Source organism: Dromiciops gliroides, chromosome 5 (genome assembly GCF_019393635.1).
Source record: "Dromiciops gliroides isolate mDroGli1 chromosome 5, mDroGli1.pri, whole genome shotgun sequence".
Classification (NCBI taxonomy): domain Eukaryota; kingdom Metazoa; phylum Chordata; class Mammalia; order Microbiotheria; family Microbiotheriidae; genus Dromiciops; species Dromiciops gliroides.
The window spans coordinates 5,439,455-5,460,848 of record NC_057865.1 but is presented as its reverse complement, the minus strand read 5'-3'; the positions used below and the strand labels follow the sequence as shown (position 1 = coordinate 5,460,848).

The 21,394-nt window shown below is 50.0% G+C and overlaps 1 protein-coding gene across 1 annotated transcript in view; it reads left to right on the top strand.

Annotated features, from left to right (window-relative positions):
• The window catches only part of VWDE (von Willebrand factor D and EGF domains), a 57,352-nt gene extending 50,532 nt beyond the window's left edge, over positions 1 to 6,820 (top strand). The window contains exons 28-36 of the mRNA XM_043967467.1: positions 297 to 845; positions 2,167 to 2,262; positions 2,345 to 2,440; positions 2,649 to 2,744; positions 3,478 to 3,573; positions 5,039 to 5,134; positions 6,234 to 6,329; positions 6,426 to 6,599; positions 6,714 to 6,820. Coding sequence (XP_043823402.1) covers positions 297 to 845; positions 2,167 to 2,262; positions 2,345 to 2,440; positions 2,649 to 2,744; positions 3,478 to 3,573; positions 5,039 to 5,134; positions 6,234 to 6,329; positions 6,426 to 6,599; positions 6,714 to 6,820 — 1,406 coding nt within the window. The remainder of the gene's footprint in view (positions 1 to 296; positions 846 to 2,166; positions 2,263 to 2,344; positions 2,441 to 2,648; positions 2,745 to 3,477; positions 3,574 to 5,038; positions 5,135 to 6,233; positions 6,330 to 6,425; positions 6,600 to 6,713) is intronic.
• The last annotated feature ends 14,574 nt before the right edge of the window (positions 6,821 to 21,394 follow it).

Below are 21,394 nucleotides of genomic sequence, written 5' to 3'. Positions count from 1 at the left end.
ATAAAGCACCAGCCCTGGATTCAGGAGTTCCTGAGTTCAAATCCGGCCTCAGACACTTGACACTTACTAGCTGTGTGACCCTGGGCAAGTCACTTAACCCCATTGCCCCGTAAAAAAAAAAAAAAAAAAAAAAAAAAAAAAGAACTTTGCAGACCCTAAAGGCTTTGGGAAATGCCCACTTTCCTTAAATAACAGGGACCCCCGAAGTGTCCGGCTGAGTCACAGAATGTTAGCTGCCCAGCTCGGTGGCCGTCCACCGAGACTTGCCTGTGGGCCTGCTTTTCCTGTCATTTTAGACGCAGCAGCTCAGCGACTGTCCCCCGAGCAGCCCCAGGCACCCGGTGCCACAGACTTCGCTCCTGTCCCACCATCTGCTGAGGAACCCGTGGCCGTGGCAAGCCGCCCTTCGGGGGGCCTTCAGGATCAGTCCTTTGTGACTCTGAAGGCTGCCCGGCCCTCAGTGAGCACAGCTGCAGATCCCACCCCGCTTGCCAGCCTGGCCCTGAGCCCAACGCCCGCTGAGGATGGTGGCGCTCTGAGAACAGGCCCAGACCCTTCCCCGGGCAGAGCGAGCCCCATCCAAACTCAGCCTGGACGCTCCAGCTCTCCGGCTTCCTGGCCTTCAGGCAGCCTCCAGAGGGCGTTTTTGGGGGCCGGCATGATCTCCACGCCAGCAGTCATGCCCACGAGTGGCCAGAGCTCCACTAGCCTGGGCCCAGCCAAGCTGTTCACCTGTGCCAACTCCCCCTGCTTTCGGGGCGTGTCCTGTGCACCAGCCCCCGATGGAAGCTTCCGGTGTGGCCGCTGCCCCTTCGGTTACTATGGAGATGGGGTGGCCTGCAAAGGTAGGCTGGGCATCATTTGATCCACCTTCCCCCCTTATTAAGCACCCACAGAATCTGCAATGCAGGGGTGCCCTTCTGGGACTCTGGATGGAACCACTGGCACCTTCCCCTCCTCCTCAGTGATGACAGTCACACAGCACCCTCTTCTTGGAGCATCCCAGATCCCTGCTGAGGCAAGCTCTTGAGGTGACAGCACCCCCATTTTATAGGGGAGGAAGCTGAGTTTCCAGAGGATTATGTGGCTGGGTCCTGATCCCCCAGCTAGGAAGGGCTAAAGGCAGGATTAGAGCTCCCATTTCTTCTGGCACCAAGTCTAGCCGACTTCCCACTGTACCCCATGGCCTCCCAATGCTGACCTAAGGCCACATGGGGACTGCTTTACATAATTCAAATGAGAAGATACATGTGAAGCGCCAGAAGCTGTTGTTACTATTGTCATCCTTCATCCCTCTCCTCCCAGATGCCAGGGTCAGGCTCAATAACAGGTCATCCCTATGACACATCCCTCATTGACACATGGGACTCAATGACCGCCATTTTGGGGGAGCTGTTTCCATCTTCATGTTCGCCTTTGCTCACATGGGGCACACACTCTTTTCTGCTGGCTGTATTCATGCAGCCTTAACTCAAGAGTACGGGGGCATGGATGTGGTATGTGGCCCCTTGATGCCCATCTGCTAACCAGCAGCAATCCCTTTTTTGCTTGTCTGTAAGAATGGAAATACAATCTAAAATTGGGTGTTCTGTCTGGTCTAAGCCTTTGGTGGCCAAGGCAAGGTACCTAGAGTCACTACCCCTACGGCCTTGGAGACTCCTTGGAAAATCTAGCCAGGACTGACCACCACAGTGCCCTGACCCCAGCTTCTAGGTCTCACTGCTCTGTCAATAGCGGTGTACAAAGGCCAGAGGCTCCTACATTGCCCTCGGTCATCTTGTCTACCTCCTCCTTTTATAGAAGAGGACACCGAGGCCAGAGAAGTGACATAGGAAGCAATGGGGCAGGATGGGATTTGAACTCGGGCCCTCTGATTCCAAACCTGGCCTGCTTCCTTAGACAAGGGGATGCTTTTCATCTTTGATCGCCCTCACTGATGGCGTGCTCCTCCCCAATTCCCTCCCAACCAACGCAGGGGCCACATCTGAGAGCGGAGGCCCCACCTGGCACCCCTGGTACAAAGCCCCATTTCACTGTAAGGAAAGTGGGAAAGGGGCAGCCGTTTGCTCAGAGTCCCACAGCTCCCCAGTGCCAGGTCCAGTCTTGTGCCTGCCTCGCCAGCCCCCAAAGCCCTGTTCTTTCTGCCACATCCTCTCTCCTCCTCAGCCACCTGCAGGCACCCCTGTGGCAGGAGCATGGAGTGCGTCAGGCCCAATGTCTGCAGGTGCAAAACTGGCTTTTCTGGCCCCAGCTGCCAGACAGGTGAGCGGGGTGGGTGGCGATTTTGCCTGACTCCTCGGGAGGGGGCACCCCATTTCTAAATCCTCGCCTCCCTTTAACACAGCTCTGTGTCACCCCAGCTGTAAGAACAATGGGAAATGTGTCAAGCCCGGGCTCTGCCAGTGTCTTCCAGGCCTTGGTGGAGTGACTTGTGAGGAAGGTACAGTCCACACTGGGTCACCTCAGTCCCTGCTTTTCTCTTCCCCCCACAATGTGCTGTTTCTCTGTCCTCAGGCACTGTTCTGCTCTTTGACCACAAGCCCCATCCCATCCCTGAGGGAAGGGCATTGTGGGTCTTGTATGAAAAAATAAGCTTTTAAAATCCCTATGAAAATCGATCTGATAATAAAGGGCATATCTGTTGACAGCTCACTGCAGCCCCCCTTGTCAGCATGGTGGGACATGCTTGGCTCGAAATCTCTGCACGTGTCCCTACGGCTTTGTAGGACCAAGGTGTGAGACAAGTAAGTGGCCTCCGTGAGAACCATTTCATAATGAATCATCCCTCCGTACTATTGATAACCCAGAGAGTTTTATATTTGATGTCCAAAGTCGATGATCACCAGGTCATTGCAGGGATGTCTTGCACCCACTCTCATTTGGCATCTTCCTGTCACTGCCCTGGATCCCCTCTTGGATATCAGTGGGTCGTTCGGTCAGTGGTTGTTCTTTGTTCTCAGAGGACCGAAATGACATCACTAGTTAGTGTCCGACTATGGCTGATCAGACCAAAAGGGGCTCAGAGTGTTCTACCTCTTGGAGAATAGAAGAAGTCTACACAGAGAGCACCCCCACCTCATGCTCTGTTTGTGTAGCCCGGGGTCTAAGGACACACTCGCTTTTTATCTGTTGCCCGTGGTTCCCCCAAGTCAGTCACTGACCATCAAGCCCCCTGTATGTGCCAGGACCTGTGCCAAGAGGAGCCCCTAGCCTCACGGGGTCTGCTAGTGCTTGACTATCTTTGAGAGGCCTCTCCAGGATGCCCACGGAAGTGCTCAGAGGGACAGGTGGTCTGCACCAAGTGTAGTGACACCGGAGAAACGAGTGTCCCGTGGCACGCCAAGGCTGGACGTGAGGGGCCTTCAGAATCCTTCAGGAGCACAAGTGTTGGCCAGTCCTGGAATGTAGCCCAAGCCCCCAAGCTGGGCTGTTTCCACGTCTGTTACCCTTCTCTTTCTCATTTCCTTCTCGTCCCAGTGGTCTGTCACAGGCACTGTGAGCACGGAGGGCGGTGCCTCACCCCAGATGTCTGCCAGTGTCCCCATGGATGGTTCGGCCCGACCTGTGCTACAGGTAAAGCTAGGTCCTCTGGCGACGCCCCATCGGGAAGGACAGACTGAAAAGGAGCCCATTTCCTGGGGGCCTGAGCCTGTTTTAGACCAGAGGACACCCTCATGTCCTTACCGGCTATCCTGCTCTCTCTTTCCCTTCCAGAATGTTCAGGGCCCACCACAAAGGCCAGGGGGTAAGAGAAGAGAGAGACCAAGATTGAGACAGACCGTGCGTGCATGTGTATGAGTGTGCATCTGTGTGCGTGTGTAAGTGAGTGTGAAAATAGGAACGGACAGAAACATCCCCCAAGTATTTGTGGAGTCTTATTATAGCTGAGGAACTGGAAGCCAAGACCCCCAGACAAGGGATCTCGGCCTCCCCGCTAAGCCACTCGGATTCTTCACCCCACTCATCACTGGGCTTCTCTCTTCACTGAATCCTTGATGCTGCCATGTCTGTCTCCCCCCTTTGATTGTTTCATCAGTTCTGGTTTTGTTCAGTCGTTTTTCAGTCCAGTCTGACTCTTCATGACTCCTTCTGGGGTTTTCGTGGCAAAGATACTGGCGGGGTTTGCCATTTCCTGCTCCAGTTCATTTTACAGATGAGAAAACTAAGACAAACACAGAGCTAAATGACTTGCCCAGGGTCACAGAGCTAGCAAGTGTCTGAGGCTGGATTTGAACTCATGAAGATGAATCCATTGTGCCACCTAGCTGCCCTCTTCAGTAGACATGGAGATCTTTGGTCTCTTTTATGCATCACCATACCTTGTCTTTAAGTCAGTTCTTTCCTGAATTGTCTATCGTACAGTCTAGATTCCCCAAGATTCCCATAATGATTTTCATAGGTCTTATTTACACTTTCATACATTTATGACACTCTTCTTTACGCTCTCTACATTTTGCATGGCCCCCTTAAATTTCAGATTTCACAGTGGACTGTAGTTTGCTCAGTGTGGAATTGAGTGGAAGTGCACACACAGCTCTTCCATGATGTGATTCTCTTCACACCTCAGGGTATCATATTTTCTTGATTGCTGTGCTACCTTATTGGCTTATGTTCAATTTAAGGACCACTGGGGCCCCGTGACATCTATTAACTATAGACCTGGGATTCCTCTATATATTTCAGTTATCTCTGTATTACCCTGGTCATCTCCCTACTGAATTCCATTCTGTTGCTTTGTGATCATTTCTCCAATTAAACAAGGTCATTTGGAATTCTAATCCCATCCTCCACGTTCCTAGTATAGCATTATCTATAAAATTAATGAGCAAACTTCCTATACCATTATCTAGTTATTTCATTCGTTGTCTTTTATGTTCAGTAAAGTCAAATTAATTATCAGTTATGGGCTTTACTTGTGGTAAAAATGAAGTATTTCATTATCTGCTGCAAGATATGTCTGTTCAGCTTGCTTTTTCCTTTTTATTTTTTTCCATGAAAGAGCTCTCTGATCATCTCTTTCTCTCTTACTCTTCTCCAGCCTTGTGTGAGCCAGTGTGCCTCAACGGCGGCATCTGCCACAAGCCAAGCACCTGCCTCTGCCCACCCGGATTCTTTGGTTTGAGGTGTCAGAACAGTAATCCTTACTTTTACTTTTTTTTAGAAGTATGAACCAAGTCAGGTTCAAACACAAGCAATCCGACCCAACACTGTGGAGAGGGACAGCGCCGGGGTTGGACACCAGGGTCTTTGACGTTCTGTCAGATTTAGGGATTCTGGGACAACGTGACAAATTTAACTTTCCTGGTTAGGAACAGTCTGGCCTCTGCTCCCCTGAGGCCCCTGGCCATGTGAGATTCTGGGCTTCCCTGGAAAGCCCCCAAGCGCTGATGCAATGGGATGAGTCTGGAACTGGGCTAATGGCCACAAGTTTTTCATTTAACTGGCTTCTGCCACATGCTTTAGTACTGAAAATGTCCCCTTTCATGGTGGGAGAGCTGTAACATTGAAAAGGGAGCCTCTCAATGACTGGCAAAATTTAATTAAAAGCTGGGTTCTTAGTCTCAAGGTGCCCACATCCATTTCTCTAACGAAGAATGTGAATTTTTAGTGACTTTTAAAATGGGGACTTCGGGTGTTGCCTTTTATGATGCCCTCCCCTCTGAATGGCCCATTTCCAACTGCTGATCTGCTGAGGAATCTGACCCTTCCCTGGGATTAGAATTCCCAATGAATGCCCTGATTTATGGAGAAATGAGCTAAAATCGGCTGAGTGAAAGGAAGACTTTTTCACTGGGCCTCCTATACAGTTTTCTCTGAAGAATGAGTGGTAAAGAGTAAACATGGATTGTGCAGGGTCTGCTCTCCACATGCACCACAGTCTCTGCTTGGTGAGGACACTGGCCATACCATCCTGCTTCCTAGTGATGATAACCAACATTACTAGGCTCTTGGCCATTTGAAAACCCATTGCAGGCACACTCTCATTGGAGCCTCACCATATCCCTGAGACTGCGGGACTAGAGAGACCCCTGTGCCCATTACACAGATGAGGAAGCTGACTCAGAGAGGTGAAATGACTAGTCCATGGCTACACAGCTAGATGATGCCTGGGTCCCTCCTGGCCGGCTGGACGCTGGGAGTTCTTTCTTCCTGGATCTTAGGGGGGCAGACTGATGAATATCACATCCGGCTGTCAGGCTCACCACTTGCTCATTTTCTATTGGCTCCTTTAGCAATCTGCAGTCCTCCCTGTAAAAATGGCGGCCACTGCATGAGAAATAACATCTGCTCGTGCCCTGAAGGGTTCACCGGACAGAGATGCCAGAAAAGTAAGCTGGGGCTGGGCCAGTGAAGAGGTGAAGGGGAAACAGTCCTTGGGCACTGCCTGACGCCAATGACTCAACGACTCATGCTTTTGCCTTCAGGCATGTGTGAACCTGCATGCATGAACGGAGGCAGGTGTGTGAGGCCCAACGTCTGCTCCTGTCCATCCGGGTGGCGAGGGAGGAGATGCAGCTCACGTAAGAGGGGCCCTTTGGGGACTCCTTCTAGAACCCAAAGGAGCATTCCCTTCACCGCTTATCTAGTGCGCACAGTGGGTACTTGGTCAATGTTTATTGAACTGCGCCAAATCCTTCAGCTTTTAAAACACCCTTATTTCAAGCGTGAGGGACAAACGATCAAACTCCCAATGTTCAACTTTTATTTTCCAGCACCATTACCAGAAATGGGGAGCCATGTCCTCTCTCCCCTAAAAGTGGGGCAACCTCTGGGGGTGGCTCCACCTTGGGCTGTCCTCGAGCCCTCCACAGACCGATAGTGAATGCCACAGAGAAAGCTCCATCTCCTCCCCACACACCCTGTCTGTGCCTGGCGCCTGCAGGTCTCTCTCCCATTAGTGTGAACTCCTTAATGGCAGAGACTTGTCTTCCCCTTTCCTTGTCCTCTAAGCCCCTGCAGTGGGTATGCCATTAAATACGTGGGGATTGAGATGGGGATCTTTTCTTGGGGCAGGTGAGGGGAAGGTGGACTGGAGGTGTGTGGGGGCCCACTGCTAGGGACCTTGGTTGAGCACTCCAAGCCTCTCTGGGCCCCCCTCACACTGCGATGATGGGAGAACCTTGTGTTTTGCAGCCCTTTGTGATCCAATGTGTCTGCATGGAGGGAGGTGTGTCCTCCCCAACACCTGCGCCTGCCGGCTTGGCCACACGGGAGCCCGGTGTGAGAAGAAAGGCCCAGGTAGGCAACCATGCCAAAGGCAAAGGTGTCTCCATTGTGTCTCTCAGTATATTTACTTCTCATTGCCCCAGGATCTAACACCACAAACGGACCTTAGAGATCCGTTAGTGCCACACTCTCATTTTAAACTTGAGGAAACTGAGGCCCACAAAATCAAGTGACTTGCCCAGGGTCACACGGCAGCAAATGACAAAGCTGGGATTCAAACCCAGGCCGGGTCACCTAGTGCCCTAACCACCACAGCACTCTCTGGGCCTGACTGTGGGCCCCAAGTTTCATCCTCTCTTCCACAGTTGGGTAGTAGTGACCAGGTTCCACCTGGGATGCTGAGCTTTGGGGCGTCCGTGACGGGGACGGCTCCCGAAAGTGCATTTGTTGTGGTTGTGTCCTGAACGTCTCCTCCTCTGGGAGGTCCCGCCTGGTCAGAGCAGGGGCTGAGAATGGCTGCCGATGCGGCCAGAGGAATTCTGGGCACTCTGTCTGGCCTTCCAAGTGAAGGCTCCGGAATCGTTCCAAGCCATGTGCTCAGGAAGCTGTTGCAACCACAGGCACTGGGGCAGCTGGATGGTGCAGCAGCTCGAGCGCCGGGCCGGAGCCAGGAAGACTCATCTCCCCGCGTTCCAGTCTGGCCTCCGGCCCTTCCTGGCTGGGTGACCCTGGGCAAGTCCCTTCTCCCTGTTTGCCTCAGTTTCCCCATCTGTCAAATGAGCGGGAGAAGGAAGTGGCTCCATGAGAAAGCCCCAAAGGGGGTCCCAAAGAGGCGGACAGGGCTGAGGAGGCTGAACAACACATGGCAGCCACGACGGGCAGCATCAGGATGCAGACGGCGCGTCCCGGCTCTCGGGCCGGATTCCCAGGACTCCGCGTTCTACAGGGAGCCCCCAGCTCCTCAGGGCAGGAGGACGGGGCCCAGGCCGCCTCCTCACTGGCGCCTTCTCGGAGACACAAGAGCACGGATAGGGGCAGGTGCCGGGGGAAAGATCCAAAGCTGGGAACCAAAGCCCTTGTCTGGGCAGAAGGCGCTGAAAGCCCAAGGGGCCGCCCAGCCTCCAGTCCTTGCTGAATCCTGAGCGCGCTCGGGCCTCTGGGAACTCCGGCCCTTCCCTCGGCTTCTCCCTTCCCTGCTGGGCCTGGGGTGGGGGTGGGGGCTCCTTTGCTGCTGCTGCTGCAGCTGCTGCTCTGGGGCCTGGGATCAGACCGGGAACGCAAGGGAAACAGGACGAGATCTGCAGGAAAGGCGGGTCCGCGGAGGGCGGCCCCTCCCTCGGGGCCCCGGAGGCGGAGCTTTGTCCAGACTCTGGCCCTAGGGCCTCCAAAGCCGTCACTGGATGCTCGCAGCGGAGGCATGTCCAGTTTCTGACTTTCCCTTGTTTTCTGCCTCTTACTACAGGCCTGAGGCAGCTTCAAGGCCCACGATAAAAACCGCAGACTTGGAGGGCCGAGAGTCAAAGACTTTACGGACCAGCCTGAGACCCGCCTGAACTTGGGCTGAAGCGTCTTAAATTGTTCTGTGCTAAAGAGCAGGGACACAAGGAGGCCTGAGCCTTCTCGCTGGACACGCAGCTCCCAGTCATGCATGCTCATAAGGGGACCTGGGGCCACAGGGATCCACAGAATGATCTCGAAGCACTTTGGGGAGGGGCAGTGGGTGGTGGGTGTGCTTTGGCATCCGTCTTCGCATTTGCCTTTTAAAATAGGGGATGCGGGGGCAGCTAGGGGGCACGGTGGATAAAGCACCGGCCCTGGATTCAAGAGGACCTGAGTTCAAATCCGGCCTCAGACACTTGACACTTACTAGCTGTGTGACCCTAGGAAAGTCACTTCACCCTCATTACCCCACCAAAACAAACAAACAAAAATTGAAGAAATAAAATATGCCCTTCTGGGAACAAAATCTTGTGGAGGATTTGTTCCGTGATAGGCCAACTCCAGCCTCGCCGGCCGTCTCCTCCCCTCACGCCTTCTTTCTGGCCAGCACCACCCTGAGCTCAGCAGTAGTGATGGGCCTAAGCAAGGGCAGGAGAATGAGGAGGGGAGCCTGTGGACACAAAGGGAGCATCGGCACTCTGGGTCCCCTGTTTCTGCTGGAGCGATGGCAGAAGCCAGTGTGTCCACCAGGGCCGGTCAGGCTCCAGGGAGGGTGGCTGAGCATCTCTGAGCTGTAGATAATGTGGTCATCACGGACCTCGGGGGTGACAGCGGCAATGAAAAGGGGCCTTCTCGGATCTGCCCAGGTTCTCTTCACTCTCCCAGGAGGCTTTAGGTGCCCCATCACTTGAATTCAAGCCCTCACTGGGTGACCCTGGGCAAGTTACCTCACCCCTCTGTACCTCAGTGTCCTTGGTCATCCCATCTTCTACATCAGGACCTCACTTAGTCTTCTGGGCAGCCCTGGGAGGTCAGCAGTGCAGATAGCATCACTGCATTATACAGGGAGGGAAACCGAGGCACAGAGAGTGTCCACGGCATCTCCATGTCACCCCGCCAGTAAGTGGAAGAGCCTGGAGTCAAGCCCGGCTCTCCTGACTCCAGCTCCCCAGCACTTTCTGTGACTTCGTTTTACCAGGAGAGTTGTCACAGATGGTGTCCAGACAAAGCAAACGATTCTCTCTTGTGCGGTCGTTGGGGCAAAGTTCTCACAAGCCTGTCTGGGAATCACCGGCTCACACCTCGTGGCTGCTCACACCTCTGTTGCCATCGCAGGTCCTGTGGCCTGGCATATGAAAGCCGGCGAGGACCTGAGTCATCCTCCACTCCCCGGCTTTCATCTTTTGGGGGAAGCCGCCTATGCAGAGGCAGCGAGTCCCAGGGAGGCACCAAAGGCCTCAGACCAGCCCTGCCACTCTTGACTCTGGCCCTGAGCAAACCCCTCGACCTCCATGGGCCTCGGTTTTCCCATGAAGAGAATCTGGTGATCCGATTGGGTGACTTCTAGCGTCTCAATGGCCCTTTGGACTGGGACTCAGCCTAGGCTCTTCTGAGCCCAAGTCGAAGCCCCCTTGCTCGACACCAGCCCACCAGATTTCTAAGAAGCCTTTTGATGAACATAGAAGGACTCTAAATGGTTTTCATTTAAATCCCCGAGGATTCTGAAATACAAGCCCTCAATAAGCTAAAGAACTTTGCCTATTAATGCCCCTTCTAGTTATTGAGAAACAAGAGCCTTGATAAGCCCACAAGAACAACAAATACCCCTCTAAGAATAAATGCTTTGTGTGGATTAAGGTCAGGCCACGATGATATTTCTGTGACTTCCGTCTCGTTTGCAGCTTTGATTCAGGAGGCTTGCCTGATGCCAAGCTTGCAATCTAGCCAGGCTTTCGAAATTATATGTGTATAGCTTGCACTTTTTGCAGTTAAAAATGTAAGAATTGCTGAAGAAGGGATGTATTTTGGGAGGCTTGAGCAAGTGTGGCAAACTGTTCATAACCTTTTCAAAGATCCATACCCACCTCCCAAGAGAGACCAAAAAGATGGCGCTGGGTGGTATCTGGATCTGAGTGGACCCACAGTATGAGTTGGAAGGTGGTTGGTTTCATAGGTCCTACGGGACTAATGGGGAAAGGGAAAACAATTCTTTGGATGCCCTGGGGTGCTTTAGAACTGCAAGGGATAGAATTAGATCACTGGTTATGACTCAATGATATTGTTGTATCGCTTCATCGAACATGAATTATCTTGTTAAAAAGACATCTGTAAACTGTTCAAAGTAGTGAATGGCTCACAACAAAGACTTTGAGAATGCAAAGTATCCATGTTTTTATGTCAGTAGGATGCTACTGACATCCTATGAAAAGCTAATGAGGTGAAGCATCAGGGTCCTCTGGAGAGAGAGCTCCCCCACAATCCACTCTCCAAGCAGTGGAGGGGGCTAGTTCCAGAGACAGTGAGCTCCCCATCCTCTGAAGGCTTTAAGCAAGAGGCTGGATAAGCCTCAGAGGTGGGGGGCACTGTTGTTCAGGTAGAGTTGGTCTCTGTGCTTGGTCTCTGAATCTCTGTGGAGATTCTGTGACTCTGAACTTGTTCTTAAAAGAATTAAGATCATGTGGTTGAGAAATGCTAATTCACCATTGGGAATTTTCTCTTTATCTTTCAGAAGACAGAATGTTGGTCTCCCAATGGCAGCAGAAGGTGTTTCAAATGCAGACACCCAAACTGAGGACAGGTGCCATCTGCAGAAAGAATCACTCATGTGTTCTGACAGTAAATACAAAATGGACCAAAGTCTGATTTCTTCAGATGTCCACTCTGACCCCAGGTCTTGTTAGAAATGTGCCAAGCAGGCTTCATCTCTTTCACAAGCAAAGTCATGTGAAGTCACCTGATCCTGTCCTTGATCCCAAAGCTCCAGATCCCAATGACTTTGACGAGGATCAGGCAAGAGCTCTGGGCTCCCTGCATCCATTCCCCAACTCCTGAAGCTTGCTATGGGAGCCCTTGTCTGGAGGCAATTGTCAGGAATTCTGCGTGCCAGGGAGGCAGCAAGAAAGGCCATTGATCTGCCTCAGGCCCAGGATCAAAGGACATAGGCAGGGAGGGGCCAAGGAAGAGATCTGGAAAATGCCCCAAAGGCAAAACCAATTCTCTCTGTGCCCCAAGAACATCTGGTCACCGTCACCAAGGACATTCGTACCCTTCATCCCCAGGAACTGAGACTGTACAAACCGCTGAATGTAACTTGTCTTTGTCTCTCTCTCCCCAGCCTGCAGTAGAGAAGGCCAACATTGGATAAAGATATGTGGAACTGGAAATACAATCCATCCTTCCACATATCTGTTCTTTCTCTGGAGGTGGGTAGCCTTTTCCTTCACAGGTCCTTTGTAGTTGATTTTCATAGAATACTCAGAATAGCTTAGTCACTCATGGTTTTCTTTGAAAAACACTGATGTTATTGTCTACAACATTCTCTTGGTTCTGCTTATTGCACTGTGTTATTTCATGCAAGTCTTTCCATGTCTTTCTAGATCATTGCACTCATCACTTCTTATAGCACAGTAGCATTCCATCACTATCATATATCACAACTTGTTCAGCCATTCCCTAATTGATGAGCATCCCCTCGATTTCTAGTTCTTTGCAACTACAAAGAGAGCTGTTTATAACTATTTTAGAACATATAAGTTCTTTTCCCTTTTTCCTGATCACCTTGGGAAATGATAGTGGTAATGCTGGATCAAAGGGTAGCCACAGTTTTGTAATTTTTTGGGCATAATTACAGATTACTCTCACAATGGTGAAATCAGTTCACAGTTCCACCAATAGTGTATTACTGTCCCAATTTTTTCCCATCCCTTCCAACATTTCTCATTTCCCCCTTTTCATCATTTTATCCCATCTGATAGGTATGAGATGGTATCTCATAATTGTTTTAATTTTAATTTCTCTTCATCAATAATGATTTAGAACATTCTTTTCTATAACTATATATAGCTTTGATTTCTTCTTCCAAAAAAGGCCTGTTCATCTCCTTTTACCATTTATCAATTGGGGAATGACTCGTCTTATAAATTTGACTCAGTTGAGATCAGGCATTTATCTGAGAAACTGTCTAAAGAATTTTTTTTCAATTTTCTGATTTCCTTCTAATCTTGGCTACATTGGTTTTAATTTGTATAAACCCTTTTTAATGTAATGCAATCAAATGCATTCCTTTATTTAAAGACAGTTTGAAATTAGGTATCAAGTATGAAAATTAAGAATGAAATTACCACGGAAATTCGATTAAAACTCAAAGCCATGGTCTTCCTGCTATCCTATGCCTAATGACCAAGGGGAATGTTTTATCATCTCATTACTGTCCTCACGTTTGAAGTCAAGGACTCCTGTATTTAAAGTAGGGTTGGGCTGTGGGGGGGACGGTTGTTTGTGCTCCCAAGGGTGTAATCAGGGCATTAGCATTCATTCCTCAAAGTCTCCCCTATTCAGCCAAACTGGACAGGTAATCAGTCATGCCTAATGTCATTAACTTGTTCCTCATTAGCAGATAATATTCTTTTCATGTTACTGGGAGAAAAGTTCTGCTGCTCAGGGAAATGACCTGACATCTTGGCACTCATCCTCCTATCCATAGGTCTGGTCTCTAAAGGATTGGAGTCATCATCTGAATAATTCAGAAAAAAAGCTTTTTATTGCCCCCCACGCAAGTGCACTATTACCTGTGTAGCCAGATATGGGGCATGTCCATGTCTCACAGAAGGACTTTAATGTAACAGGCTTTAGGGTACTGAGTTAAGCACCATGCAATGAATTAATGAACCCTTCACCTTGGAGCAAGAGTCAGCAGGCAGAAGTGGATTCATTTTACACTCACGTGTGCCCATGGATTCGGGGGGAGGGGGTGACTCTCTCAAGGACACTGGATCCAAGAATGGCAGCTCTCTGGAGTCTTGGGCAGCGCCCCCTCTACCCTAAAGCAGAGGCGGGCAGAGGCAGGCAGCGCAAGTCTGCCTGCAGGAGCCTGAGGTTCAGCCACTCAGATCACTGTGCATTCTTCTCTGTGCTGTATTGGTCTGGTTCTGGCGAGGGCAACTTTAAAGTTTTGGATCCAGATGGCCGAGTTGTACAGTCTTCCCTTTGGGCCAAGGGAGGTCACAGAGCATTCCCCGGGCACGAGGCTGGTTCTGCTCTGGCTTCCCAGAGTGTGACCATGATCCAGTCCTTTGTCCACACAAGGAGGGCAGACCAGGGGATTTCTAGGTCCCACCCACTCATTTCTAGGTCCCGGGGACCTGCCCTTAGAAATCATTTGCTTTGTGCTGTCCTGACAGACCTGGAAACTTGGTGTCTTCATCCTAACACAAATACCACAGACTTGAGCCACGGCGCAATGATCGAGCCCACACGGCAGCACCCTATCTGTGTTGTTGCCCCCCAGCCTCTCTCTGCACCTGTCTTATGTCTTCCTGCATGTCACGATAGCCTCGGTCTAGAGGAAGATGGTCTAGAGGAGGTCGTGGCTTCTCACCTTCCCTCTAGCTTTCCACTGAGAGCCAAGGGCGATGCCCTCTTCTCTGTCCCTGCCAGCAAAAAGGCTTGGAATTCATTTTATCTCATGGCTGGCCCTTGCTCCTTTACATTCCAATGTGTCAGCAGATGCTGACATTCCTTCCTTTCTGAATGTCTTCAGTCCAACAGCTTCCTACTCTCCACATCTACTCACTGCTCTTTCCTGATCTCAATCAATCAATCATTCATTCAATCAATCAATCAAGAGCCTTCATTAAGCACTTACTGCTATGCACCAGGCTCCATGCTAAGAGCTAAGGGGATGAAGAAAGGCAGGAAAGCATATTCTCATGGGAGCAGTAACATGTAGACAGCTAGGTCGCTACAAGACATAGGCAGAAGGGGGCAACGAGATCGGGAGGAGGGCTGGGCTATGCAGGGAGTCTGGAAGGGAGTTGGGGCAGCCGAGAGGCAGTGGTGAGAAAGAGACTGATGAGCCCAGGAAGAGTCAGGGTCCCAGATGAGGAATGACTCCTCTGACACCGACTGCACTTGTGCCTGCAAATGTCAGCATCTCCTCTGTGAGGCCCCGACTGCCCCTTTCCTTCATCTGGACCTTGATTCACCATCACCCCAAGTGAGAACCAAATTTATCCCCGTTCCTTGCTCTTCCAAGTGATTGAGAGTGGGAAGGAACAATCTCTCCAACCCCCTTCTTTTAAAGATGAAGAGACTGAGGGTCAGGGAGGTTACTGGGCTTCATGGAACATTGTGGATTCTACCCTCCTCACCCACATCTGCACAGATCTCATCATCTGATGTCACTCGTGCTGAACAAGGATGCTTTTTACAAGAGACCCAACAAGTGGCCACCCAGCCTCTGCCTATTGACCTAGAAAGCCAGAATCGGAGGGTAGGATGGTGCAGGTCCAGGCTGACGTCATTCCCTCCGTCACAGAGCTCTGTCATGCATGATATTGACACTGGAGAGTCACTAGAGGGTCTCTGGTGTTTTCATCTTAAGCCGCCCTTTGATGAGACGAGACCCACAGTGTGCAGACTGGGTCACCAAATAAGAGGCCAGGGGTGAATGAACTAGAAAGAGACAAGGGAGACGCTCAGGAAAAGGACATCGGAAAGCGAAGAGATAGAAAACCTCCCCTAAGAACTGCTTTTGCTGCAGAATGAAATCATGATATACTTAAAGAATCCTAGAGAGTCCCCTAAAGGACAGACACAATCACCTCCCATGTGCCAGGCACCGTGCTCTGTGTTTTACAGATATTATCTCATTTGATCCTCACAATAACCCTGGGAGGTAGGCTCTATCCTCTACTTTACAGCTGAGGAAACTGAGACAGACAAATGTGGAGTGACTTGCCCAGGGTCACACAGCTAGTAAGTGTCTGAGAAAAGGACTCTTCCTGACTCCAGACCCAGCACTTTATGCACTATGGTGCCACCTCACTGTGTGTAATTATAAATAATTAAGGGGGAAGCTAGGTGGCACACTGGATAAAGTACCGGCCCTGGATTCAGGAGGACCCGAGTTCAAATCTGGACTTAGACACTTGACACTTACTAGCTGTGTGACCCTGGGCAAGTCACTCAATTCTCATTGCCCCACAAAACAAAAAACAAAAACAAAAATTAAAAAGTTTTTGTACAAAGCCGACAAAGAGAAACAATCAAATGGGAAGAACCTTTGAGACAAGTTTGTTTCTCCAATAAGTCTCTCATTTCCAAGTTGTTTAAGGAACGGATTCAAATTAGCAAGAATAAGAGACATTGCCCAATTCACAATCTAATACATGGACAGAGTTCTAATTAAAGAAACACAAATTAAAGTCCTTCTGAGATCCAACCTCCCACTCAGCAGCGTCAAAGCCAACAAAAAAGGAAGATGATCGCTGCTGGAAGGGCTATAGGAAGAGTTGTGTCCATGCACCGCTGGTGGGCAGATGAATGGCGATACCATTATGGAAAGCGATTGGGTTTATGCCTCCCAAATGTTAACCAGTTCAGGCCCTTTGAGGCAGCTACATCCCTACCAGGTTTATACCCAGGATAAATCAAAGAAATAGGAAAGGTCCTATAAATATAAATACACTTAGATCACCTCTTTTTGTGGTGGCCAAGAGCTGGAAACTCAGGGGATGCCCATCCCTGGGGAATGGCTGTTGTGCATGAAAGTGCTGGACCGCTGCCATGATGCAGGAGATAAAGAAGATGATCTCAAGGAGACATGGGGAGGCCTATAGGGTTTGAGACAGAGGGAAGTGCACAGAACCCATCCACGGAGGAGGGCACCAGGGAGGTGGCTCCCCCTCGTGGCCAGGTCTGCAAAGGAGGATAACCTGCTTGACCAGAAAGCACCTAGGCATGCTTACCGGCGTGGTCACGTGTGTGCGTGCACATGTGTGTGCGTGCACGTGTGTGCATGCGTGCACTCAGGCACATCCTAATGTCTCAACAACACTTAAGTTCTAGCTTCTTTAGTGAATAGAAATATTCCTTGCGATTGAGTATTCCAAAGATGTGCCCATTAAAAATATAAGATCCCCTGGCTGCATACAGCTATGTGTGAGGTTAGGGCATATCTCGAGAGTTTCCTTACAAACACAAAATGGGGAACAGCTAAGAGATAAAGAGGAGGAGGAGGGCTAATGATCCAAGACCTTTCGAGGAGGGGGAGAACATTTTAAGCTGAGGGAATCAGGGAAGGCTTATCAGTGGAGGTGAGCTGTACTTTGAAGCAGTAAGCAGAGGGGAGAGCCAGTTGGAAACACACGAGTGGGAGACGATGAACACAAGAGGAGAGAAGGGCCAGGAGCCTGCCATCAGTGGGGTGTGTCAGGGCTAGGAAGGCAGTGCCGTCAATGCCCCGCAGGGGGCTTGTATTTGATCCTGGATGCAACGGGAGATCACTGATGGTCTTGGGGCACCAATGGGCCAGGAAGAAACCTGGGCAAGGCTTCTATAACCTGTGCCCCTGGAGCTTGCCCCAGGCACCCCTGGGTGGGCCCCGTAGAAGCTGCCTGACACTTAACCACTGGTTTACAAGACCATAAGTTACCTTCTTTGGCAGATTGAACTCTACCGGCAAAGAGATAGAACAGAGCCCTTTAACTCATGCACTTATTGAAACAAAAAATGGAAATGAGTTTTAGTAATGGAAAAAAAAAATTGATGTTCCCAGGGAAAAGATGATGAAATGTAGAAATCGACAGTCACTAAAAGAGAATATCTTGTGTGCAGCCCTGCCTGGCTTTTGTATCCGATGTTTTTGCTTACTTGTTTTATTTTGTCTATTCTACAGGGGTTAGGGTGAGGATGACTGTGATTTAAACACAAAAGGGGTCAAAACAACACATACAAATACAATGGAAAAAGCCAAGCTCATGTTTGGAGAGAGTGGCAGGGTGATTGCCGATCATGGGCAACCTTGGAATGAGAAAGTCCCGGGTTCTAGTCTCATTTCTGATACCTACTGACTTCACTTCTCCTAATGTCCCAAGGCTCACAGCAATTCTCTAAGACTAGGGGCTGCAGGGCTGGAGTTGAGCTCTGTCAGTGAATGGAGTTTCCACAGCAGAAGTCCTCTTCACTTCAGAAATTCACGAGTCTGGACCCCTCCTGGAGCCCCCTCCCCTGCTTCTCCCCAGGTTCACTGCCTGCCCAATCCCAGAATCCCATCCTCATGGGTGAAGCCGTTGCTTTTGGTTTTGCTGTTTGCTTGGTTTGTCGATAGGAATCATGCCTGAGAAGATTTTCACAAATACTTTTTGAACTCCCCCTCCTCAGGGCCCTTGGAGTTTTCTTCTCCTGAACACGCTGGATGGAAACAAAACCCTGGGGGTGATGAGGGCCTTTGGCTCCCCTCCTCAGAACCATTCTTGTTGACAACAGGTTCTATTTATGAAAAATGGTCTCCTTTCAGAAGCACATCCTGCTCCAGGGATGCTGATGACAACCGGACCACCTCGAACAACAGGCCTTTTGTGGTGGACATACCAGGCCCCCAGAGCAAGTTTGTGCTCAGCTTCTACTTAAGCTTGCAAAAGAAATCCCATTCCAGACTTCTTAATGACGAACGCAAGGGCCATGATGCTGCTTCCAGATGCCACAACCATCCACCCCTTCCATTTAGAATGAGCTTTGAGGAACCAGGGGAGGGTCAGTGCCCCATTTTACAAATGAATGGCTCATCTGTGACTCAGCCCCTCCAGAGGCTGCTCAGACGACTTGCCTGTTGTCACAGCCTTGAGGTCATAGAGCTGTGTCCTATGCCAGGATGCTTTTTGTCTTGAGTCCTTAATAAAGCAAATGCTTAATGAATTCATAAAGTGAATTGGATGGAAATGTCCTAGTTCTAACTACACAGTTTCTATAAAATAAAACCTGTGCAATAATATGGGCAAGAAGACCTCCAACCTTCCCCCTCATCTCTTGCCCTGCCCAGAGGGGACTCTACCTGACTTTACATTCCATGAAAAGCAGGGTACATCCCATAGTCAATGGCCTGGCAGAAGGATGAAGGAATGGAGCTGGGTCACCTTGGCCCAGAATTTTTTTTTTTAATGCCACTGGCCGCATGAGCATTTGGTGCATTTAGCACATTCTTCCAGCTTCTCGGATAGTTAGAACCAGAAAGATGACTTTATATTCCTTGGCCATTAATAATTAATACATTAATAAGATCACAGGAACTGAGATATAGCTTGAAGCTTTTTCAAAGAGATTTCTAAAAGTTATAGCTTAAGCCTAATGTAATTGAATCTGAAATCAGAACTGTGTAAGCAGGCTGCAACATGTCAGCACTGAATGGAAGCAAAAGATGTGACCAGGGAGCATTAAGGCAGGAAGAGAAGACAGGCTGATCAGATGGCAGACGAAGGGCTAGAGTCTTTCCAAGAGGAAGGGAGCCCCACCCCATCCCCAACAGGTGGATGGGTCCCACAGGACAAGCTGATGGGAGAAGATGGACACACAGAGACACAGGCTGGGTGGATATGGGCTAGTTGGGACCTGCCCTGTTGGAGAACCTCCCAAATAAGGAGACCGGAGACCCATGTGAACATATAATTATGGCTATCTTTTGTCATTCCTAGTTCATGCTTTATAGATGGAGCAAGATCACAGGACTAGAGAATTACAGAAGGAAACTTAAGTGCCGTGGCGTCGGCCTCTTCATTTTACAGATGAGAAACTGAGGCCCAGAGGCATGAAGCGACTACCCTGGGTTACCCGGCCAGCAGTGTCTGAAACAGGATTCAAACCCAGTTCTTCCTGACACCCACTATACCATGCTGCCTCAGGAGACAAGTAGAACTGGATAGCTCGAAGGGTGCTTAGTGGGCATCTCATCCAACAGATGAAAACTAAGGCTGAGCAAGGCAGGGTGGGCTGGCCTGGCCACAGCCACAGAGAGAGACTCCTGATGACCTCCTCCCACTTCACCAAGGGCTCTTTGCTTTCCCTGTCAAAGATGGCCGGGGTACCTCGGGCACCAACTCAGTTGTACGCTACAGTGTTCAGCCACTGACATGAATTAATAATTGGGTAACTGGGGGCAGCTAGGTGGCGCAGTGGATAAAGCACCGGCCCTGAATTCAGAAAGACCTGAGTTCAAATCCGGCCTCAGACACTTGACACTTACTAGCTGTGTGACCCTGGCCAAGTCATTTAATCCTCATTGCCCTGCAAAAAACAAAAACAAACAATCATTGGGTAACTGATAGACTTAAAGTAAATTAATGGGAGAAGATGAGAAACAGCCAATGAGAATTCTGCACTGAGGTTTTAGGATGAACAAGAATTCATGGAACCGTGAGGCAAAATGTAATTGACGATCAAAATAATTAGACTTTATTCTCATGACATTGTTGTGACTAAACGGGATTCCTTGTTCTATTCTTTAAGGCTTATGGGGAAAACACTCCTCAGTGCAGTGCTTGAGTTAGTTAAGAGATTTATAGGGGGACAAAGATGTGTCCACGCAGCCCTTAAGTCCCCATCTCCAGGCCCTGGGTAACTAGCAGCCCTTGGAAGCTGAGGGGAGGGGGTGCCTTGGTGGAAGTGTGCTGACCCCTGGCTCTAATGTCCAAGGCCATAAATGTCACAACAGAAAATGAGGGCGACTCAAAGCTCTTCTTTCTTGCAAACTCCTAGGGCTCACGTCATATCCTCAGTGTGAGGACCATTTCTACAGGCACGACTCCATCCCTGATGAGGAAAACCAAGCTGTTTTTTTCCCTTCAACATTGCTTGAGAATATGGCCATTAGCCAAGAAGTAGTTTCATTTCACTGTCAACATTCCCCCATGGTCTTTGGGGAAAAAGTCAGAGAAGTCAGAGATGAAGGATTAATTTAAAATCCAAGAAATTAATTAATCCCAAATAAGGAGACTTTTGCAACTCTTCCCATGCACTTTTTTCTTGGCTAACGCTGCCCTCATTCACACGACTCTACTCTGACCTTCCTGTTTTGCCTGATTTCCATGAAACAAACCACTTGAAGCACAATGGATGATCAAGAATAGAGTTGGCTGAGGGCAGGGTGGAGGGCCAAGACAGTACGGCTGTATTCTACTCCATACTTCTTCCAAAGAGATCTAGACAATGCACCAGACTGAGTCCTGAGTGGGAAATTGAAGAAAAAATTGGCAGTGTCATTTGTCCAACAGGAGACAGCCAGTGGAGTCTGTGGACCCTAGAGATGATGCATCCCCAAGAGTGACTGCTCAGGACATTTGAGAAGAGGGAAAAGCCAGGTACCATGGAGAGAAGAACCCCCAGGTCCAGGTCAAAGGGGCCTCGACTTGTGTGGGGCACAGGAATAGCTGCCACCCAGCAGTCCTGGGGTCACAGATCCAGGGGGAACCGATGAGGGGGGGACCAACGAGGGGGTGATAGGCAAGGGGGGGATTGACGAGGGGGAGAACCAGTCATGAGCCCTTGGCTGAGGCCTGAATGGGTGCAAATTCAGAAGTTGCATGACTGTGACCCCCAGAGCAGAGGGAGGCCTCCATCCCAGGTTCTAGCCAGTCAGAAGCCTGTAGAGGAATAATCATGGCAGGAATCCCAGGTCCAAGCAGGGCCTACAATCCTACCTATCAGAAAGAGTGAAGCTCTGGTCAGGCTGCCTGGACGCCGGTCAAGGGCAGAAGTCAGAAGCAGGCTCAGCTACATTCAGACTGAGCACGGCCTC